This window comes from Leptonychotes weddellii, chromosome 2, assembly GCF_054177405.1.
Source record: "Leptonychotes weddellii isolate Sample4059 chromosome 2, ASM5417740v2, whole genome shotgun sequence".
Lineage (NCBI taxonomy): Eukaryota > Metazoa > Chordata > Mammalia > Carnivora > Phocidae > Leptonychotes > Leptonychotes weddellii.
This window is the reverse complement of record NC_138370.1, coordinates 24,992,279-25,012,320: the sequence shown is the minus strand read 5'-3', so window position 1 is coordinate 25,012,320 and position 20,042 is coordinate 24,992,279. Positions and strand designations below refer to the sequence as shown.

The 20,042-nt window shown below is 39.6% G+C and overlaps 1 protein-coding gene across 10 annotated transcripts in view; it reads right to left on the bottom strand.

Annotated features, from left to right (window-relative positions):
• The window catches only part of NRG1 (neuregulin 1), a 953,340-nt gene that overhangs the window by 13,187 nt on the left and 920,111 nt on the right, over window positions 1-20,042 (bottom strand). For 3 of the 10 annotated variants that reach the window (XM_081808842.1, XM_031029355.2, XM_031029356.2), the window contains 2 exons: window positions 10,583-10,641; window positions 3,899-3,922 (listed from right to left, as the gene is read on the bottom strand). In XM_081808842.1, coding sequence (XP_081664968.1) covers window positions 3,899-3,922; window positions 10,583-10,641 — 83 coding nt within the window. Of the gene's footprint in view, window positions 1-3,898; window positions 3,923-10,261; window positions 10,642-11,251; window positions 11,320-20,042 lie in introns of those variants that run through there. The other 7 variants (XM_081808809.1, XM_006734435.3, XM_031029357.2 and 4 more) reach the window with 5 other exon arrangements.

Sequence of the window (20,042 nt, the reverse complement as noted above, 5' to 3'; positions counted from 1 at the left end):
CTTAGAAACCGAATTGATCTGTATAAAGAAACCGCTAGCACACAGGATATGTGACTTGGACTAGATTGTCCATCCCTGTAGTGATCAGCTTGGCCAATTAGCTCAAGGAGGTCGCATAACGGAGGGTGATGCTTAGAACTTTGCATTAATAGTACCACTGTACCTTAAATGCAGCCAGTCTCTTATTCATGGAAGTCTTTCTACTTGCAAATCAGTTTTGGGGAGGGATCACTTGATTATACTTTGGTAGGCCAGGTTCTTCACGAGATTGGCAGATTTAACGGCGAACTGATCCCTTAGGAACTGAGCTTGCAACCAGTCTAATTACATTTATTGGAAGACATTCACAAGTTCACCGAAGAAGAGAACTCAGACCGGGTGCATCATAAGCATTGTAAGCCGGACTTGCCAAATTGATTAATAAGCTGGTCAAAAACTGGGGGATATCATACAAATGAAGGTCTCTTATCTGGATATCAACATGGGGCCGTAGGGAACATTTTCAGTTTTCTTTACTGAGAGAGGGCGAGTCGCAGGAAGTTTTCTTGCAATGAAAAAGCGCATTTTAATTTCTGTGATACAGTAGACCTTATCATTAAACAAAACATTTCCTACAAGCCAAGCCCATGGTAATCAAATTCCAGTTAACAGATCAGGAACATTGTCAAATCAAATTAATATAGCACTGATTATTAACAGGAGGAGAAGGAGAATAGAAGTCTGGGTAAAAGACTAGAAGGCCGCAGAAATTATACAAAAACAAACCCAAAGGGTCGGAAGTGGGAGGGAAGAAAACAAACCCAGAGGACAGACAGACTGACAGAATGACGGAGAGAGGGAGGAAGTCAGGTAGGAGGGAAAAACAAGATTAAAAGTGAAGGAGCCATCTGAAGTCCCTGGCACAGCATGCCTGATACTAAGGGAGGAAAAAAATAAACAAACAAAAGAAAAGCGGAGGGAGGAAATGCTGGGTGGGAAGAGAGGGTGGATGCAAAGTTGGAAGGGTTATCCCATACAGCATAACTCCTACCCTAGGCTGGCGGTCACGTGGAAGCCACAATTAGGAAGCAAAGCAGCTGGTGCATTGCAGTAGAGTGGGGTCGGGTCACATATTTTCGTGCCGCAAAAGTCAGCCGAGGATGTGGAATGTGAACGCTTCTATGTTAATCGCTGTGTCCGCTGCCTCCCCTCCCCCAGAGCCCCAGGACAGGGAATTACATTTGACGAGGTGGTAATCTGTGAGCAGATTCACAAGTTCACCGAAGGAGAAGTACAGGAGCCTCCTCCTGGACCTGGCATGCGGATCAGTTTTTAGCAAAATGTCTAAGAAGGAGAGGCGGCGCCCCACTGGTCCCTCCCCGTGGGGCCCGGGATGCAGGGCTCCGCCGGGTGTGACTGCTTGGTTTAGAAACAGCCGCGAGAAATGGAACCCCTCTTGTCTTCCTTTGAAAGGGGGAGGGCTTGGTAGTGCTGGCATCTTAACACGCTGTCTTTAGAAAGAGCTGCGAAGCTACTTCTGACAACTACGAAAATGGGTTGCATCTAAGGACTGAAGGGGGAAAGGGCGTCCCGGCTCCTCCCCGGGATTCCATGGACAAGTTTTTTTGGTGGTTGCTAATCATAAAAGAATAGATTGACCTCAGGTTGTCAGCAAATGTGGCATGCTGCCTCACTGTTCTGCCTATGTGATGGGGGAAGACACACATTTTTCCAGTGAAATTGGTCATGGAAATAAAAAGGCAAGCTCAGTAAAGGCCAAAGGGTATAAAGCAAAGTGCTAAAATGAACCAATGAAAGACAAGGCCCACAGAATACAGACGGAGGATTAAGATTCTGTATTCACAACAGCATTCACCAAATACATTAAATGTTTCTCATCTTAGTTTCTATTTCCTTTCCCAATGATTTACTAGATCAGGGGACCTCCCCTCCCCCACATCATGAATGTGTTAAAAGAGAAGTACTTGATGAACAATCATATAAACAATGGGTTTTCACCCCCTGTCCCCCTTATTTTTTTCCCCTAGTGTGACAGGGTCAGTAGGGCAAGAGCAAATTAGAGGCAGTGCTGAAAAAAAAAAAAAAAAAAAAGAATCTGTCAGTCCAGTTGGCGGATCTGCCTTAATGAATGGAAATGCTTCCGAGTCCTTACTCTATGGTTTGGCTGGACGCATTGAAGTCAATCAGATCAAGCATGTTTTCCAGTCTGATCTGGTCAGGCTGAGAGACAGAAGCCTTGTCTTTCTCAATGTTAATTGACCTTTAAGGTCTGATTTTCCTTAAGAATGAACGTTCTGGCTCAGTACACCGGCTGTCCTGGGTCTGTGGAGTCTCTGGACCATTTGCCTTTAAGGGGTACGCAGATACCAGCATGATGTATCTTTACTGACCCTTCAGATCGTACTGAGGGAGAAGACCTATATCTGAACTATCCATTGCCCTACCTCATTGTCTGGGAAGAGAAATATTAAATTCTAGTTAGACCCGAAAGTGATAAAATGGGACAAAGATGCTATTAAGGAAAAGGAGGAGGTGATGGTAGATTTTTTTCCTCCCTGCAGGAAAGGCTGGTAAGCCTTTTCAGTAGTGAGACAATTTTTATTCTGAGGGAGGTCTCCTAAATAGATCCCTCTCGTCATGTAGATAACCCACCGCCCGAGTGGCGCTGGTGGGAACTCTCGTGCTTCTCACTCTTGGGAGATGTTCTCTGATGTGCACAGGGTCACTCACATGCAAGTGGGGGTTTCCTCATCCAATGAATGGTTTCTCTTCAAAGTTTTTTGACGGGGGGAGTGGGCAATCAATTGAGCTTCTACCGCTGTCCCGGACAGAACTTGCCACAGCCTTATTTTCCACGAATTATGGAAAGTAGATTAGGTAGGGACTGTGATGCTACCGTCCAGGAGAGTAGCACCTATGCTACAGGGCGCTCTCACTGCGTGATGTCACCAACACCAGCCGGCTGGAGCTCAGCCATTCTGCTCGTCAGGACTTTGCTTTGTTGCCCCACAGCCGCGATCCAGCACTGCAGGCAGTGCTCAGGGAGCCCGGGCACCTGCATCGTGGAGCCTCTGGGATGACCGAATGGCTTCCCTCTCCTCCCAAAAATTGGCCCTGGCTCCCAATGATTTAGGACAAAGGCTTCAAAGGGAGTATGCCCCAAATTCATGTGCTCATAAGAGATATTACCCTATGTTTACAGTGTGAACATTTCTATTTGATTACTTATCCGGATAATCCAAGTGACTCAAGGTTAATTCCATTAGTGCTAGAATTTCCACCTAAAATAGCACTGGGCGTATTTCTTTCTGTTTTCTATTTCCTTGCTCCGAAGATAATGAAGTTGACTAGAGGAGCGCTTGAATATCCCCAGAAAAATCACAGTCTGCACATACAGTACCGTGTGGCATTGTAAGGCCTTTCCATGTTACTGTATCAAGTAGGTGATTCTTTACATTGTATGTCACATTCTCATCAGCCTAAGATGTGGGGTGTTTTTAAGCTGATGCACTTAGAGCTTCTTTTGTTCTCTCAGGCCTGGCTTGGTTCCTCCCATAGCCTTATGCACCTCTCCAACTTACCCCCGCTCTGAAATAACAGCATGGTCAGATCCAGTCAGAGGGTCAAGGAACGTGGGGGTATATGTGACTTTGCAGCAGGTTGAGGTGATTTTTAAACTCTAAGTGAAGTATGGAAATCTAGAAACTGCTGCACTCAGTGACATTTCAGTAAACTAATCATAGATTGGAAGCAGAGAAATCATTGTTATAGCTGTATGATCCCTTCTGAAGGAAAAGGAAATTAGTTAGGAACTGGAAGGTAAGAGTAGGAAGGGAAAAGATTTCAGCTCATAGGTTCTAAATTCTGCAGGCTAAAAGGAATGATGATTGGTCCATACCCATAAATTCAATCCCAAGATGCTCTGCCAATGCAGAAAGTTGACAAAAAAAAGAAAGAAAGGGAAAAAAGTTTCAGAAAAGAGCAATACACTGCACTCCAAAACACATTACACATGACTATTAACGGCTCTCTGTGCGTGCACATTGAACAGGACAAATGGCGGGTGGTTAAGGAAGCAGTGCTCAGGTACGCCTCCGTGAGTCCCATAGGGAACTTCTCTTTTTTAAGAGGTGTGCAAATACCAGCACACCCTCTCTTTATTAACCCTTAAAAGACCTTACTGAGGGAGAAGTTGTACTGCTGAACTATCCTCTACGCTACTTCATCATCTAGGAACGGAAATACCGTATTTATAATAATAAAAAAAAAGGCATTCGGTATCATCTCATTCCTCTCTTGAAAAGGCAGAAGCAAAGTCGCAGGGAGGTCGGGATTTTGTTTTTTTACCCAAAGGCACCCAGTGGCAGAGCCAGGAGTGGAAGCCAAGAGTATAGCAATTTGGTCTGAAATTTTTATTGCATTGTATTTACATTTTTTGTAGCCTGTGGATAGTCATGCTCTAACATTTCTTATTGTTTGGTTATTTTTTAAAACAAAAACCTATCTCCTTTTCTGCTCCTAACCTTCCACTTTCTCCACCACTTACATAATGTTTCATTCATAGAAAGCAATAAAAGCTTCTGCTCAAAAAGCCAGAGAGGGAATTGGGGTACAGAGCCTGCCTCTAGAGTTTTTTCAAATAGCTCCTGTGTGGCATCGGATAACTCTCAATGCCTCACTTTTCCAAACAGTTAAAAAAAAAGGGGGGGGGTGCTGCTGGTCCTTAGTTAATGTCAATGTATGACTCCCTCAAATAACAGAGAGCCAACTCAATGGGCACTCCACAGTGCCGAGCTCCGCCACCCAGATGAGAGCACAGGGCTCAGAGGCGCTGCAGGGCTGCCCGGGCAGGGGGCTCAAAGGCGTGGGCTCATTACAGCCCACAGTCCTGGCAGATGTGTCCATGGAGGCTCCGGAATGACAGGACTAGCAGAACCTGCTCAGGCTCCAGTGAAGAAATGGGGAACATGGGCCAATTAAAAATAAAACCCTCAAACCTCCAGAAATGACACTTCCCATTCTCGAAGCAAAAAACTGTGAATCGAATTTCATTGGGTGGGACCCTTTTGGATTCCTTACTTGCCTGTGTGTGGTGGAGAAGCCTGTGGGAAGGAAGGGCGGAATGAAAACGGAGATTCAGGGGTCTACAGTTCTTCCCTTGATCCCTGACTGGAGAGATACCAGGGAGGTCCAAAAATAGGACACAGCACCTCTTGAGTTTGAAAACATGCGGTTGAGGGGTAGTTCTCTTACAAAAACATCAGTTTGGGCATGGACAAAGCGCCTCAAGTAAAGAGTAGAAAATCAGATGGTAAGTGTGCTGTCTGGCTTGTCCCGGTTCCAGGTCCTGTCTCTGCCATTGACCTGTTCAGTGACTTTGGACCAGTTAATTTCTCACCGACAAAATGCTTAGGATCCTAACACATGCGTCACAGGGAGACCCTGTGCAATAAAGGAGCCATGAAATATGGCGGCCAACAGCAAAAGGGTTAAGAGCTCGGAGAGCAAACCTATCTGGAGATCTACCTTGGGCCACTTAATTGCATGTAGGTTTACTTTTAACTAACTCATGGCCAGGAAAACTCTGAAAGCTCCTGGGGTGTACCCAAGAATTTAGACTTTAAACACTTTCCACCTCTTAAAGAAATGAAGCTTCCAGATTAAAAAAGAAATCAAAGAGTCCATCGAGTAACAATAATAATGAGAGGCACGATGTATAATAGTTCAGTTTGCCCTGGGTCAAGGGTACTCAGGCAAATAACCTAAACTCTTCATAAATCAAAAGCCAGGGGATTTAGGATTAAATCGGTTGCACAATGTTCACAGCAAAATCACAATTTATTCAAATCCAAGTGAACTTCACTTGTGTCTATGCAACACTCAATTTGACAATTTGCTCCCTTTATATAAACTTTGGAACATCAAGTACAAGAACTCATTTTCCAAGGAAGTGATAATAAATTTCCTTACACATTTCCTTGAAGATGTGACTCAGTTTTTCTCCCTAGAATCCCTTTCATCTTATGCCTTTTCCTCCTACCGGTCAGTAATAATTTAAGGGTTAAAATCAAGAGATTATCTACAGAAACTCTTTCCAGAGACTCATTATTCCATGCCTACATGAACACTGCTAATGATCTATATTAGTTGCGTAGAAAGCTTGGTTAAGTCTTCAATAAAATTAGTAGCATGCCCATGCATACATATTACTGCATTTACAGTTTTATAGGTAAGTCTGTGAGCCCAACTATAATTTCATTTCATGGGAAGTCATTCATATCAGGCAGCTCCAATTTCAAATAATTCAAAGGGAAATTGGTACTTAAAATTGGAATCTCTTCTGGCCATAAGCCCTAACAAGGAAACAAGCAGAGGAAACATGCATCAGTCATTCTCAACCTGGAGCAAATACTGCTCTAATTTATTTTTACTATTGGTGGCTACATTTCTTTCATTTTGAGTCAAGAAAAGCAGAATACACAAATAATTTTCATTTTATGAAAAGGTTATTACTTTCTATCTGTTCTATTTAATCTAATGTTGGCTTAGGCTCGTTATGTATCATACGCTTCCTATTGAACTTCTGATCTAGCCACTACATTTTTCAAATTAAATTAATAATTCAAAAACACAAAGGTTACCGTAAACAATTTAGTTTCCTTTTCTACATGTGATTTCCTGCTGTGCAGTAAGCAATATAAAAAATTAATTTAAACCTAAGAGTCGTCAGAAACTATTAAATATTGACTCACTAATCCTTCGCTGTAGGATTTTATAATTGTTTGAAGAATACTGATTAACCTGTAGGTTAATTTAAATTTTCAATTGCATCAGAGAAAAATAAGACAACTTTCTTTTACCAAAATTTATCTGTACATGCATTTCGTGGTTTCTGTTAAAACTTGAAGACATTCAGGATTTTACTCTTTAATATCTTGGGCCTCCTTATGCAAATAATATCACAGACATATGTACAGTCCTGAGTCGCTGCAGCCCTGAGACTTCTCAAGGAGGTCTGTCAATGCCAGTGCTAAATGGGACCAATTTAGTGTCTGACTTTTAGTTTTGACTTACCTTTACAAATGTAAGTACTTTTTTTTTTTTCACATATACAAATCCGTATTGCCACTGAGCCTTTTGAAATGTAATAGGAGACTTTGTCTTCGCCCCCAAGTTTCCATGTGCACATGAGCTCACTCACCGACACACACACAATAAAGTCTCACTAACACTCAGCTGGGCTTTATGACAATTTGTCATTGATTGTGCCTTTATTCTACTGTCAGCAAGATACACATGTTGGATAAATAAATGAATAGCATCAGTGGTTTTTAAAGCATTTAGAAATCAACACAAGTAATTTATGGACTAGGAACCTCTGATTCAAGACTACATTTAAGGATATCTATTGGGTTTACTCATTCTAAGAATATGCTTAGAAGTTCTAAAATTGTAGTCTTTAAGAATATTCTATAATTTGGGCTATTCGATAACTATCTCCTATTATATATTAGTTTCTATATGACATACTTGTTCCATATTGCCTCTAACTATTGAAGCTGTGAGTGCTTTTTTTTCCTGTCCAATAAATCCACAAATCAGTTATGAATTGTCTGTATAGCTCCCCCCACCACAAACATACCCCACAATGATGAATACAGTCCTTTAAAGTAGGAATTCTGTGTCAAGATAGGTCAAATTTGAAGCTGACTAACCTTGACAACATTTTCCTAGAAAGTATTCCAAATACGTTTTCTTTCAAAGCAAATGGCTGCCTTCAAGAAAGCCCTATAAAATATACATTTGTTCTTTTCTTTCATACTTTAAATCTGTTTTTATAAATCAATAAATGCCCACAGGATACTCTGACCAGAAAAATTGCATCAAATCCTAATAATGTAAGTTATGTGTTAATAAGCATTTTAAAAATTGTACATTCTTTTAGAATGTCATTCTTCAATTGAAAATGTAGTTTGGTGAGTTGAAAAAATGTTTCTTTCCGAACCTGGGGAATAGCTTTTCTTTGAAAATTTATGTATGTGTTTCAGATGTTATGAACACAATGAAGATTTAATCATTACCACCGTGGCGACATTTTTTATTCTTCGTGCAGACGACATTGCTACTTGAACATAAAGTTCTTAAAGCAGCAAAATTTATTTTCCTGCCTTCTCTACAGGGATTTGCAGAAATGAACACTGAGAACTTAAGACATAGAGGTTAGAAAATTAACTCTGGGCAAGACAACTTTGGAAAGCAGTTTCTGAATGGCAGCTCTTGTGTTTCCAGATCTGAGGCGGCATCGATGCCGGGCCATTTACAGCTTCTGTTCCTAAATGTGCTTCCTATCAATCTTTGTTACATCAGGGTAAATAGGAATGCTGCTGTCCTGGATGTCTTCCAAAAGTGCCATCGAAAGCTTACTGAAAAATTTATTTAAGGAATCACACTCTGATTAAATACACAGAGGCTATTTTGAAATGATACCTTAGGAAAAAGAAAACGGTCTAAAATAGAAGTTTGAAACATTTTCTCGGGTTACTACTGTCAGCTCTAAACTGCATCATTATTTGGGGAAATAGCTTCATTGTTTTAAATGCTTTTCCCTAGATAGGGTCCTAACATTGCTTCCAGTGCACAATGAAACTCTACATAACACCAAAAATTTAAGTGTAATATAAACGTTCAGAATTTTCACGAAATTCTAAAATATAATGCTATCATATTTATATAGGCACATGATTTGCTAAATCTGTGGTATTTGAATACAAACTGATTTCTAAAAGGAATGGCTTAACTATATTGAGTAAAACTCTATCACTTCTATTTTTACTTTGCATCTTATCTACCTTTAAAAAGATTAATCTATAGCTATGGGGAGAAAAATTCTGTCCACTAAATGTATATTATTTCAAGACTTGTGGATAAAGGGAAGACTGTGTTTGAAAATTTAGCAAATGCCAATTTACTAATTTTTCCCAACAGAAAATGGCCTATGACATCTATGTAAATACACAAAAAGTACCACCTCTCTAACTAAATGAATAAATGAGTATTATGCGTGTGATCTCCCCGTAATGCGTATGAAATTAATTTTTCCGTGAAACTTATTCTTCCATGAGTGTTAACAGGAGGCATAGAATCTTATTTTTTGCATGCAGCAAGTAAAGGTAAATCTGATTCTTTTAGGGTCCCCAAATGACCGGCTCACATCACTGTTTCTGGTGTCACGTGAATTTACACCGATAAGCTATGTGAAGTATTTTTCAGGCTGCGCAACTGACAATCCAAATTAGGGGTCGATAAATCCAGCCCACTGCCTGCTTTTGTAAATAAAATTTTATTATTTTTTTTATTATGTTCAGTTAGCCACTGTATAGTACGTCATTAGTTTTTGCTGCAGTGTTCAATGATTCATTAGTTGCGTAAATAAAGTTCTAATAGTGCACCTCTATGCTCATCAGTTCATGCGTTGTCTATGGCGGCTTTTGAGTTGGCAGAATTAGCGGTTTGTGCCAAGGATATTATCACCTGGCAAACCCTGAAGTCTTTACTATCTGATCTTTCACAGAAAAAAAAAAAAAATTGTCGACCTCTGATCTCAATCGATAACTATATGGAATCCACCTTAAGTATAATGCTTTGAAAGCTCCAGAATTAAAAGTGATAGCCCAGTTCATAACAGCAGGACAAATTATATAGTTTAGTTATCCATGCAAATTATATACGTGTGAACTGGGTCGCTTAGGAATGATGTTCAAAACTTCACAAAGTCATAGACAGCCATCAAAATTTCCCAGTTCTGCATTTAAAAGTATCTGTCTAGAGGTAAACTACTATATTTCAAAGTAAATAATAAATATCTTTAAAAAAACCTATTTGTCCCTAAAGTTATCATTGAAACCAGCATAAAGGAATGCTAATATAAATAAATGATTGTTTAAACTAGTCCTGAATCACTTGTTTCCTAAGCAACATAAGGAGAAGCCAGGATATCTCATTTGCTGTGAAATGTTTGTTTGTAATTTTGCTAGTCAGTGCCTTTTTAAATACCTAAATGCAAACTGTTAATGAAGAGAAACATCTGAACTCTTTTGAGTATGTTTATTTGTTATAAATAACACATTCTGAGCCAAAATTAACTTACCATCATTTCAAGTGCATATTGATTACAACTTGGCAGCAACCTTTTCAGGATGTTGCCATTTTTTATAAAGAAGATGGACTGTTTAGCGGAATGATTTTATTTTATCAATAAAAGTGAGACTTTTAAATGCCTTTATTATAATTGCACTGTGTGATGTTGACTATCATTTTGTATCACATTATTCAGTACCAATTTCAGAAGCATCCGGAGCCTCACACGCCTATTAGTATCTCAGAGCCAACTAGTCACGAACAGAGGAAGTAATACAATCGCTTTTTGTTAATGTTCTCATGCGACAGGCAGAGGCAGTCAATGTTAGACCTGGTAAAACGCATCTAGCTCTAGGTGAGATCTGGGGGGAGATGCAGCAACAAGAAAGCGGCACCGACTGAGCATGCTCCTACTCAGGCAGAGACAGAAAGGGAGTGGACGTACTGTAGAAGCTGGCCATTACGTAGTTTTGGCAGCGATCACCAGTAAACTCATTTGGGCACCTGAGAGAAGAAACAAAAAACAATGGTAGAAAAAACAGAGAAAAAGAGAAGAGGTGAATATACGCTAGAAAGAAGCTCCTTCAGTGTCATTTGACTGAACTTGGTGAGTTCACCCTCAGGAACTGAGTCTTTGTCCTAACCATGGTTTCCAGACTCTGGCATTTCCCCCAAAGGATTCAAAGTTTGGACGAAGTGTGGTCCCAGCGTCTGCATGACAGCAGCAAGATGGCAGCATCTTAAGGGGCAGCTTTCTTCCAAAGGGACTCACCTACAGTGAACTCGGAGGTATTCTTCGAGTCCGTTTTCCATTTGAGAGCTTTGGTCAAAGGTGTTGGAAGGAAATTTTCGTGTTTTTTGGTTGGCCTGCCTGCCACGATGACCAGCCTCACTGGCCATCTTGGCCGGCACTTCTCATTTACCTCGATGATCTTTGGGGCCCAAGCTGGCAGACAGGGAAACAAGCTCACACTGAATGAGTCTACACCCCGAGTGCTTAAGCCATTGTTAGGACAAAAGGAATCAGTTACAACTGAACTGTAAAAGCACCAAGTGGTAGTAATTGTTGCTGTAGTTTGGGGGAGAAAGCAAATTTCAGATTATTTTAACATACTTTCTTGGTTTTGGACTTTCATGGGCACATTCTCAGTACATCTTGCTCCAGTGAATCCAGGTTGGCACCTAGAGGGCAAAAATGTGATAAGCAATAGAACGCTACAGACACTGAATTTTCAGACTGGCAATTTTCCTCCTATGGAATATGGAGATTCCTACAATGACCTGGTGACTGAACAACATAAAGAAAAGGAAAAGAACACATTTAGAAAAGCAAGTTCCAAGACAACTGCGGGGCATATATTTTTGTTGTGGTTTGCTTCAGTCTTCCTAAGAAGAGTTGACTTAAATTTAACTCAAGGGAGGCTGAAAAGTTGAATAGGGCTGGCAAGGCCTGGGCCACTAAGTCACCTTCCCTTATTTGCCACTGGGCACTGACTCCTACCTTGTTAAAACGCTGGTTTTGATAAGGACTTACACGGTTCCATCCATGATCTTTTATTATTTAAATGATCCTAAGCCTTTCCATCCTCTATACATTCAATTCTGTACATTCATAGCTACTTTTATGTTAGTTCAATCATCGAACTACCATAGAAGTCAAGCGCTTCCATACTCTAGCGATTACTGACAAGAACAACTATATTCCCAATTTTTTTAAAGGTATTACAGATTAGGTCTCATTTTTAATACTGCATGACAGAAAAAGGCAGATTATTTATTAGCACAAATTTCACTTCATCCATGGATCCCAAATCAAAGGCAGATACGTTTTTAAAATTTAAACGGCTACTCTTCTATAGTCGTACTTAACAGATGTCATTTTGCATCTAAGATAAAACTATCTTTCAGTGGTATAAACTTTTCATTTTACTCACATACGTTCACCCATATCGTTCATAAGGTCATGCAATGGGGATGCGCCTAACTTTGGAAGTCCTTTCTAACGGCTCTTTTTGTTGCTGTTATACCACTAACGAAAGCATTTCATATTGGATTCATTGTACCCAATAACATACTCTAGGAAATAGGGCCATCAAAAGGTTCCAGGAAGCAAATAAACTTATAGATGCTCAACACCCATAGCCGTGATTACTATTAATAGTTTAGCTATACCATAATGATCATGCAAAACACCTAATAAAATGTAGCAGTGACAGCACATACCTCATGATTTACACATGACCCTGTCTTCTCAGAGTAAATAAGAATAAACACTATTTTTTGGGCATCAAAGAAATGTGAATAAAACTATTCATTTTTACAAATGTAAGGGTGATATTTTTCTCATTCCCCTTAAAACCATATTCAATGCCAAAAAAGTATTACCAAGTGACTTGGTGTATCTAATTTTCCTATTTCTTTTCTTTTTTTTTTTTTAAAGGTTTTATTTATTTGACAGAGAGAGACACAGTGAGAGAGGGAACACAAGCAGGGGGAGTGGCAGAGGGAGAGGCAGGCTTCCCGCGGAGCAGGGTGCCCGATGCGGGGCTCGATCCCAGGACCCTGGGATCATGACCTGAGCCGAAGGCAGCCGCTTAACTGACTGAGCCACCCAGGCGCCCCTCTAAATTTCCTATTTCATGAAGAATGGCGTGTAAGATAAAATACTAGCACTTCCTGAGTTTTAGTCCCGTGAGTTCTTGTGCAAACATAAAGTGTAATTATGATCATTAGCATATTATCAATAAACTTAACAACAAACATCGTGTATTGGTATAGCTCTTTTCAACCCTTCAAAACACTTTTGTATAATTAAACTGGTTATTTTTGGTTAGAATATGTTTGCAGCAGTGAATAGAGGAAGATCTACCCAGAGAAATCCAGAAATAAGAATGGTAGTCTGTGGGGGCTCCTGGGTGGCTCAGTCGTTAAGCATCTGCCTTCGGCTCAGGTCATGATCCCAGGGTCCTAGGATCGAGCCCCGCATCGGGCTCCCTGCCCTGCAGGAAACCTGCTTCTCCCTCTCCCACACCCCCTGCTTGTGTTCTTGCTCTCGCTATGTCTCTCTCTGTGAAAAAAATAAATAAAATCTTTCCAAAAGAAAAAAAAGAATGGTAGTCTGTGAGGTTGGGCCATTTTTCATAAAGATGTCATTACACATGCTTTAATAAGAATGTCTTCACAGATATATGAGGAAAATACATGGAAACCTGTTTTCCATAGAACTTATTTCACATAATGACTTCTGAAATACACAGGGTCTTTGTTTGTGTATTTGTTTCTGAACTAGGATTGCAAGTCCACATGGGCATACCCTACAATTAAGCAGGTAATCCAGAATTAAGGATATATTCTATGATGACCATTTCATCTTACCTGTTTGCATTCTTGATAAAAATTAGAATTCTCATATTGATCACACAATAATCCACTTGTTCCATGCAATGAACATGGTATAAGACATGTGAACACTTGCGTGTGGCAGGGGAGAGGGGAGGTAGGGGAGAACCATTTGAAGTAAGAAGTGCACTGATTTAAGGATCAGGAAATTAACATATAGCTGAAGAATCATGAGTCCCTTGAGAGAAGGAATGCATTTATTAGAAAATTGTCATTTGTGCATCTTGGGTGTCCATGTTGAGTGAGAAGGCACAGGACAACTGGGTGAAGTGGATCAAAACTCTTGCCCAATCAATTTTCTAATTAGTATGAACTTCTAAAATGATGTTTCCTAGGAACCTGGCATTATGGCTTGGTGGTTTATCTCCATCATAAGATGACATTGACTATGTGGTATAGTAACACCAGATCTGCTGAAGGTATGCCAATCTTTTTTGGAACTATCAGTTATATCTGAACCCAAACTACCCTTATGCTAATGTTTACCTTCACTCAGATAAATTTTCTTAGGGTAAAGCCTTATTATTATTCAAAGTGTGGTTCATGGACCAAAAGCATCAGTATCTCCTGGGATCTTATTAGTAGAAATGCAGAATCTTGGGCCCCCACTTCATAACTACTGAATAAGAATCTGCATTTTAACAAGATCCCTAAGAGATCTGTATGTACATTAAAGTTCAAGGTGTCAGGGACCCCGACCTTGGAAGATGGAGACTAAGTCCCTCTATCCTGTCACCACAGTTATCTTGGGGCTTGGACGTGGGCAGTCCATTTGACTTTGACTTCATCAGGCCTCAGTGATAAGATGAGGGACTTAACTAAGTGATTTATCAAAGGCTCCTTTCACCACAAAGGTTCTGGGAATCAATGCTCATCCTAACACATGGAGTCACTGTATGAAAACTGACGAGCATTTCTTCTGAATGTGTTACCGGTCGGGGAGGACTCAAGGACTTCGAAAAAACATTTTTGATAGGATGCATTTTTAAGACCATCATGAAGGGAAAACGAATTGCAAATACCTATTCCTAAAGCAATTTGAGCGTGCAGCAATAGTCATTATGTAACTTTTGTGGACATCTAGAGTTGTCGCCAAATTAAATGGAAGGAAGCAGAGACTGAGATAGTTTTTATGTAAGCAAACTGCAGACTGCATTGATTGTATACAGAAAGCATATGCAAATGGAAATTCATCTGATCTATAAGCTCTGATTAACTTCTATGGAATTACTTCTGAAAGACAAGGAGACTGTCTGGCTTCTTACGTATTTATAAATTAGCATTCTACACTAAGCATCCAATCTATCACTTTCGTTGGAGATAAGAGTATGGTAAATTTAATCTGATTTTGAACAATATGCTTTGGCAAGAGTCTGGGAAAATTCCAAGAATTTTATTTCTTAGAAAAATCTGTATGAATAATAAGTCTCTATTGTAGCCTCAAATGTCTCTGTCTCTGAAACCATTTGTTTCATTGATCAGAGTTGACGAAAATTAGTATTATTTTTTGTTTTAGTACTTGCTCTTAACATGATAAATAATGTTTGCTCTACATTTGTGCTTAATGAGATGAAAGTTCACAGACAGTTTCGTCTGAACTTAAAAGTATCACCTCTTCCAACTGACCCTTCCCTGACCTCCATCTCCCCATCTCTGGCTCCCACGGCCTAGCTGACGATTCTCTCTTGGGCTCCTGCACTGCACCCTGTCCCCATCTCTTTCATTGCCCTCGCCTGTCTGGGTTGGGACAGTGACCATATTTTGATCATTCTGTATCTCTAATTTTAACTCAGTATCTGCCTTGTCAAAAGCTCTCACAAAATGTTTGTTAAACCGAGCCTAAGAGTGTCAGAATGCAGTGTCCAATAAAGGGTGAAGGTAAACATTAGCATAAGGGTAGTTTGGGTTCAGATATAACTGATAGTTCCAAAAAAGATTGGCATACCTTCAGCAGATCTGGTGTTACTATACCAGATAGTCAATGTCATCTTATGATGGAGATAAACCACCAAGCCATAATGCCAGTTCTTTATTGGACACTGCAAGATTTGAATATAGTATTGTCAAACAGAAACTGTTTGCAACAATAACCTTAATACTTGGTGACTATCCTGATATGCTTATGATGTAATAAATCATACATGCATGTATTTTGGGAATCGATTTAGTGCTTGGTAAGGTTTTGATATTCTAATTGAATACTATTTCCCCTTTATTGGTGGAGCCACTAGACATATTCAGAGATACTTACAGACCCCCAAGAAACTTCTAGTTATTTACCATTGGCTAATTTTATAAACCATTATAAGTGGTTTTGTGGTTTTACAAATTTATGGTCAATTTTTAAACCATCCTTAGACACCCTTTATTCTTGGTTTCATGAATTTTCATCAGGCCCTCCCTAATCAGACAGGAAAAGGGAAACAAAGTCTATATCTGATATCTCCTCCCTCCTGGTCATCACCCTACAATGAGATATTTGGAGAGTTTAAAAAAATACCTTGCCTCAAAAAGAAGAGCCCCTATTGTCTATTCGCTCTACTTCAAAACTAGTTGTGGTATTTCCTTCATACTGTATAACCTCTGAAATAATTTCTTTGGTGTTTAATGTTTACAAGTATCAACTAATGGAAATGACAACAAATACATCTTAAGGAATCTCAGTGAGTTTAAGTGTTAGATGGGAAGGCCTTTTGCTCTCTTTCTGTGTAAAGCTAGATTTGGCAGTGTCTACGCTAGCTCAAATAGTTGTGGATCTGTTTTTCTACAGTATCACATTACAAGCACTGATTTTTCTCACCCCTTCCCCTGCTCGGCATTCTGGCTAGACCTCGCCCACTCACTGCTTGAGTATCTGTGTTGTAGATTACTCTTTCCCAAATGTATTGTTACTCTTAGTCTGCATTTTCCCCACAATGAACCTCATTCTGTTATCTACCTTTAAGTGAAATTTCTTGAGGTTTGTATATGCTTTTCTAATTCATGTTTCAGTTTTCTTTACGGCATCATATGTAAAAGATATTTATTTCCTCCAGGGAAGGCGTTCTTCAACGTCATTAAAGAAAATATTAAATATAAAATGTTTCAGTAACATTTCCTTCGGATCCAACCCTGTATACCTCCCCGTTACTGTTCAGCTAGCACACATCACCACTTTTCCCTTTTTTTATTTAATATGGATTTGGGGACTCATTCTCAAGCCAGAAGATAACGGTATACATAGAGTGGCCACACTGGATTCATGGGTAAATATTGAGGAAAAACAAAAATCAGAGTTGTCCTGGCTCTCCAGTGTTGGTTTTCAATGTCTAAGACATACAATCCCAATAATGACGGTGGCAGTGTTTATGAATTAACCGGTCCTGTTTGAACCTTGGTGCCCTTCCCAGAGCTCTGTTTGCACAGCTTGCTCTGAAATGCTCATCTGCAGACTCAAACTCTCGCCATTGTTTACTTGACGTGATGTATCTTGGTAAGTCTGGGGTCAAACAATTTCATCGGCTATGGGATCAATCTACATCCCATACATCTCCATGTCACTGTGACTCGAGGACATACTGAGTGCTACTTTGTGGTCTGGTCTTCCTCTCTGGAGGATGTCCTCCCCCTGTCATGTCCAACAGCCTGGAGACTCAGAACTTTACAGTTCTATCTACTCTGCCAGCCTTGTTTTATGACGAAGCAGCTAAATATTCCCATTTTACTTAAATAATTCAATATAAACATTTCAAAATTGTGTTTTAAGTAGGCTATTTGCTTCTCAAGGCGAGAGCTGCATATACTTTCCCCCGCCCCAGAGTCTCCACCTCTGACTAGTTGGGGTCCCCCATAAAACATTTCCTTAGCTCCCTAAATATCCATCATGGCACCCGGCACACCTACCATTTGTAATTAAATTAATTACTTGAAATATGTTTGCTACTCTCAATAGCCTACAGACTCCCTGAGGGCAGAGCCTAGCATGGCTTTTGTTCAGTACTTCATGCTAAGCACTAGCACAGAGCCTGCCTCATAGAAGGAGATTAATAAATATGTGGCCACCCTGGCTGAATTTAGGAGAAAAAGGGAAGCAAACTATTAAGAACACCTAGTCAGTGCACCTGATTTTAGGCAAAACTACACCTAAATTGTTTTCTATAAGAACAAAAGGATTTCCTTCAATCTGCCTTAGTGAGTGCAAGTCAAAATGAGTTCATAACTACCTAACCTAGTAAGCGCATGGCAGGATTCTCAGTGCATGAGAAACACAGAAGAAATAGAAGATGTGGTCATCTCAAAAGCAGATCTAAGCCACCAGTTGCACCCACTCTCTCTCACAAATGCTTCTCCATCTGTTAAATGTTACAGCTTTTAAGAACAGAGAAGTGCCATAGGCAGGTGTCACACCCATTCGGAAGAATGAACTCTTCTAGGGCTGGAATAAGAGTTCAGTTAGCAGTCTGTTCTCATGGACTGGAGGTTCTGACCCAATATATACATATTCCTTTTATCTATTTCAAATTTCTCCTTTACAGCCATGATAATGAGGCCACAGAACACAACCATGAATACGAGCCATCATCCCCTTGTTTAATTATGCTAATCCAGCTACTAAAAAGTGTTATAAATATCATCATTTTTATTGCAGGATTTTATAAAACTTTAACCTTAGCTAATGTCTCTGACTTTCTCACCCCATCTTACCTAGTCCCCAAATATCTCTAGCCTGTACAGAAGTCTGTCTTCCCTAAACATCTGTTCTATATTTACTGTGTCACTCTCCTGCTCCAGAAGTTACTAATATTCCCTATTAGCTCTCACAATGTCCAAGGTCATCTGCCTGGCCTTTGGAACTCATAAACTGGTCCTCACGTCTAAGTTGTTTTTTTTGTTTTGTTCTGTTTTTTTGTAGCTGTTTTGCGTCCCAGAATGGAGCTGCTGGTCTAGCTATGCATGTGACAGTGTCTTGCAGGAAAGATTATTGCAGTCTCAATGCTTGCCGGGTATATGGAAAACACTCCGTAAGTGATGGCTATGTTTATAGAGTCTTCTCCAAGTTATTCCCGTCTTTTCTCTTCCTTCTTTCAATTTTCATTATCATAATAATCAGCACTGCACCACTTGGGATATATTCACTCTAATTGATTTACTATTTTAGCTACTTCATTTTCCTAAACAGACTAACTTCCCAGGGACCAGAGACCACGCCTTCCATTTTCTCTGTGTTTTCAAAAATGCCTGGCATAGATATAGTTGTTCTATAAACAAATGTTTAATGTTTCACTTATTGAGTTTATTATAACGTATTTGTTGTGACTTTATCTCTTAGTTATGTGTATTTTTATAGGCCCTTATATATACTACACAGCTTCATAAATGATACAAAATCGTAAGTTCATGTTTGAAGGCAACTCCCATGTTCCCAAGTTTTGTGTGTTTTGTTTCTGGTTTTTGTTTTGTGTTTGTTTCTGTTCTGGTTTCTGCTTATAAGGAAGATAATGGTCAGAGATATTACATGATCTGTCAAATGCAAAGTTACAAAGCTAGCTGGTAGCCCCACCAAACCAAGTAAAACTGTTAATGTTAAGTAAAATGAAGAAATGTTTTTTTTTTTTAAACATGCTAGCATAGTCTGTTAAGACAGGTGTATGTATTTGTCTAATGTCTACAGAGAAAATGTAATACTACCATTTACTTTTTATTATAAGTAAAAAAAAAATCTTGCTTCCCCAGAGTTAGAAATACTTTAGCAGAAATGAATTCATTTAATTTCATGGACTCCCTGGGAAGAAATTTGGAGAACATATTAACTCTATATTATACATAAAGATATCATCCAGAGAGTTGAAGTGAAAGGACTCAAGACCATTCACCAAAATTGGTGGTTAAGACTCTAATCCCCTCATGCGAAAACCACATCTGTCCATGGGACAACATAATGGGTTAAAAAATATGGTCTGGTATAAAATCATTTTTAGATTAAAAAAAAAATCACAACAACATCTTCCAAAATAGTTCTCTACTGAAACTACTCAGAGAATTGATATACAAGAACAAGGGGAAAAGCAAAGAGGAAAATCTGGACATTATTTCAAATTATCTTGTTTCTTTGAACCATGCGATTACACAGGGCATCAAAAGGTGAAAGATGGAATGATTCTTCTGTCTTTATGTGATCTGGAATAGTAACTATTTTTTCCCCAGGATAGATTTTAAATTACTATGGAGAGAAGAGCAATATAGAAGATGAGAACCACTGCTGAAATTCCCACACAGTCCCCAAGGGAATGTCCAAGTAACCAGCAAACCTCTCCTCAGAGAAGTGTTTAACTGTTACATGGTTAATCCATTTGGAACACCTTGTTCTAAGTGGAGAGACAAAAGAGATCTGCTATACAGTCTTCTACTTCAACTCCCAAGAAGACAACAGTGGATTAGGGGACCAGAGAGACGATTTGGAAACTTCCATGCTTGTGGTGTTTGAGTCATGGGATAAAGTTGATTTTGAACGATGTGGCTCATGCTTC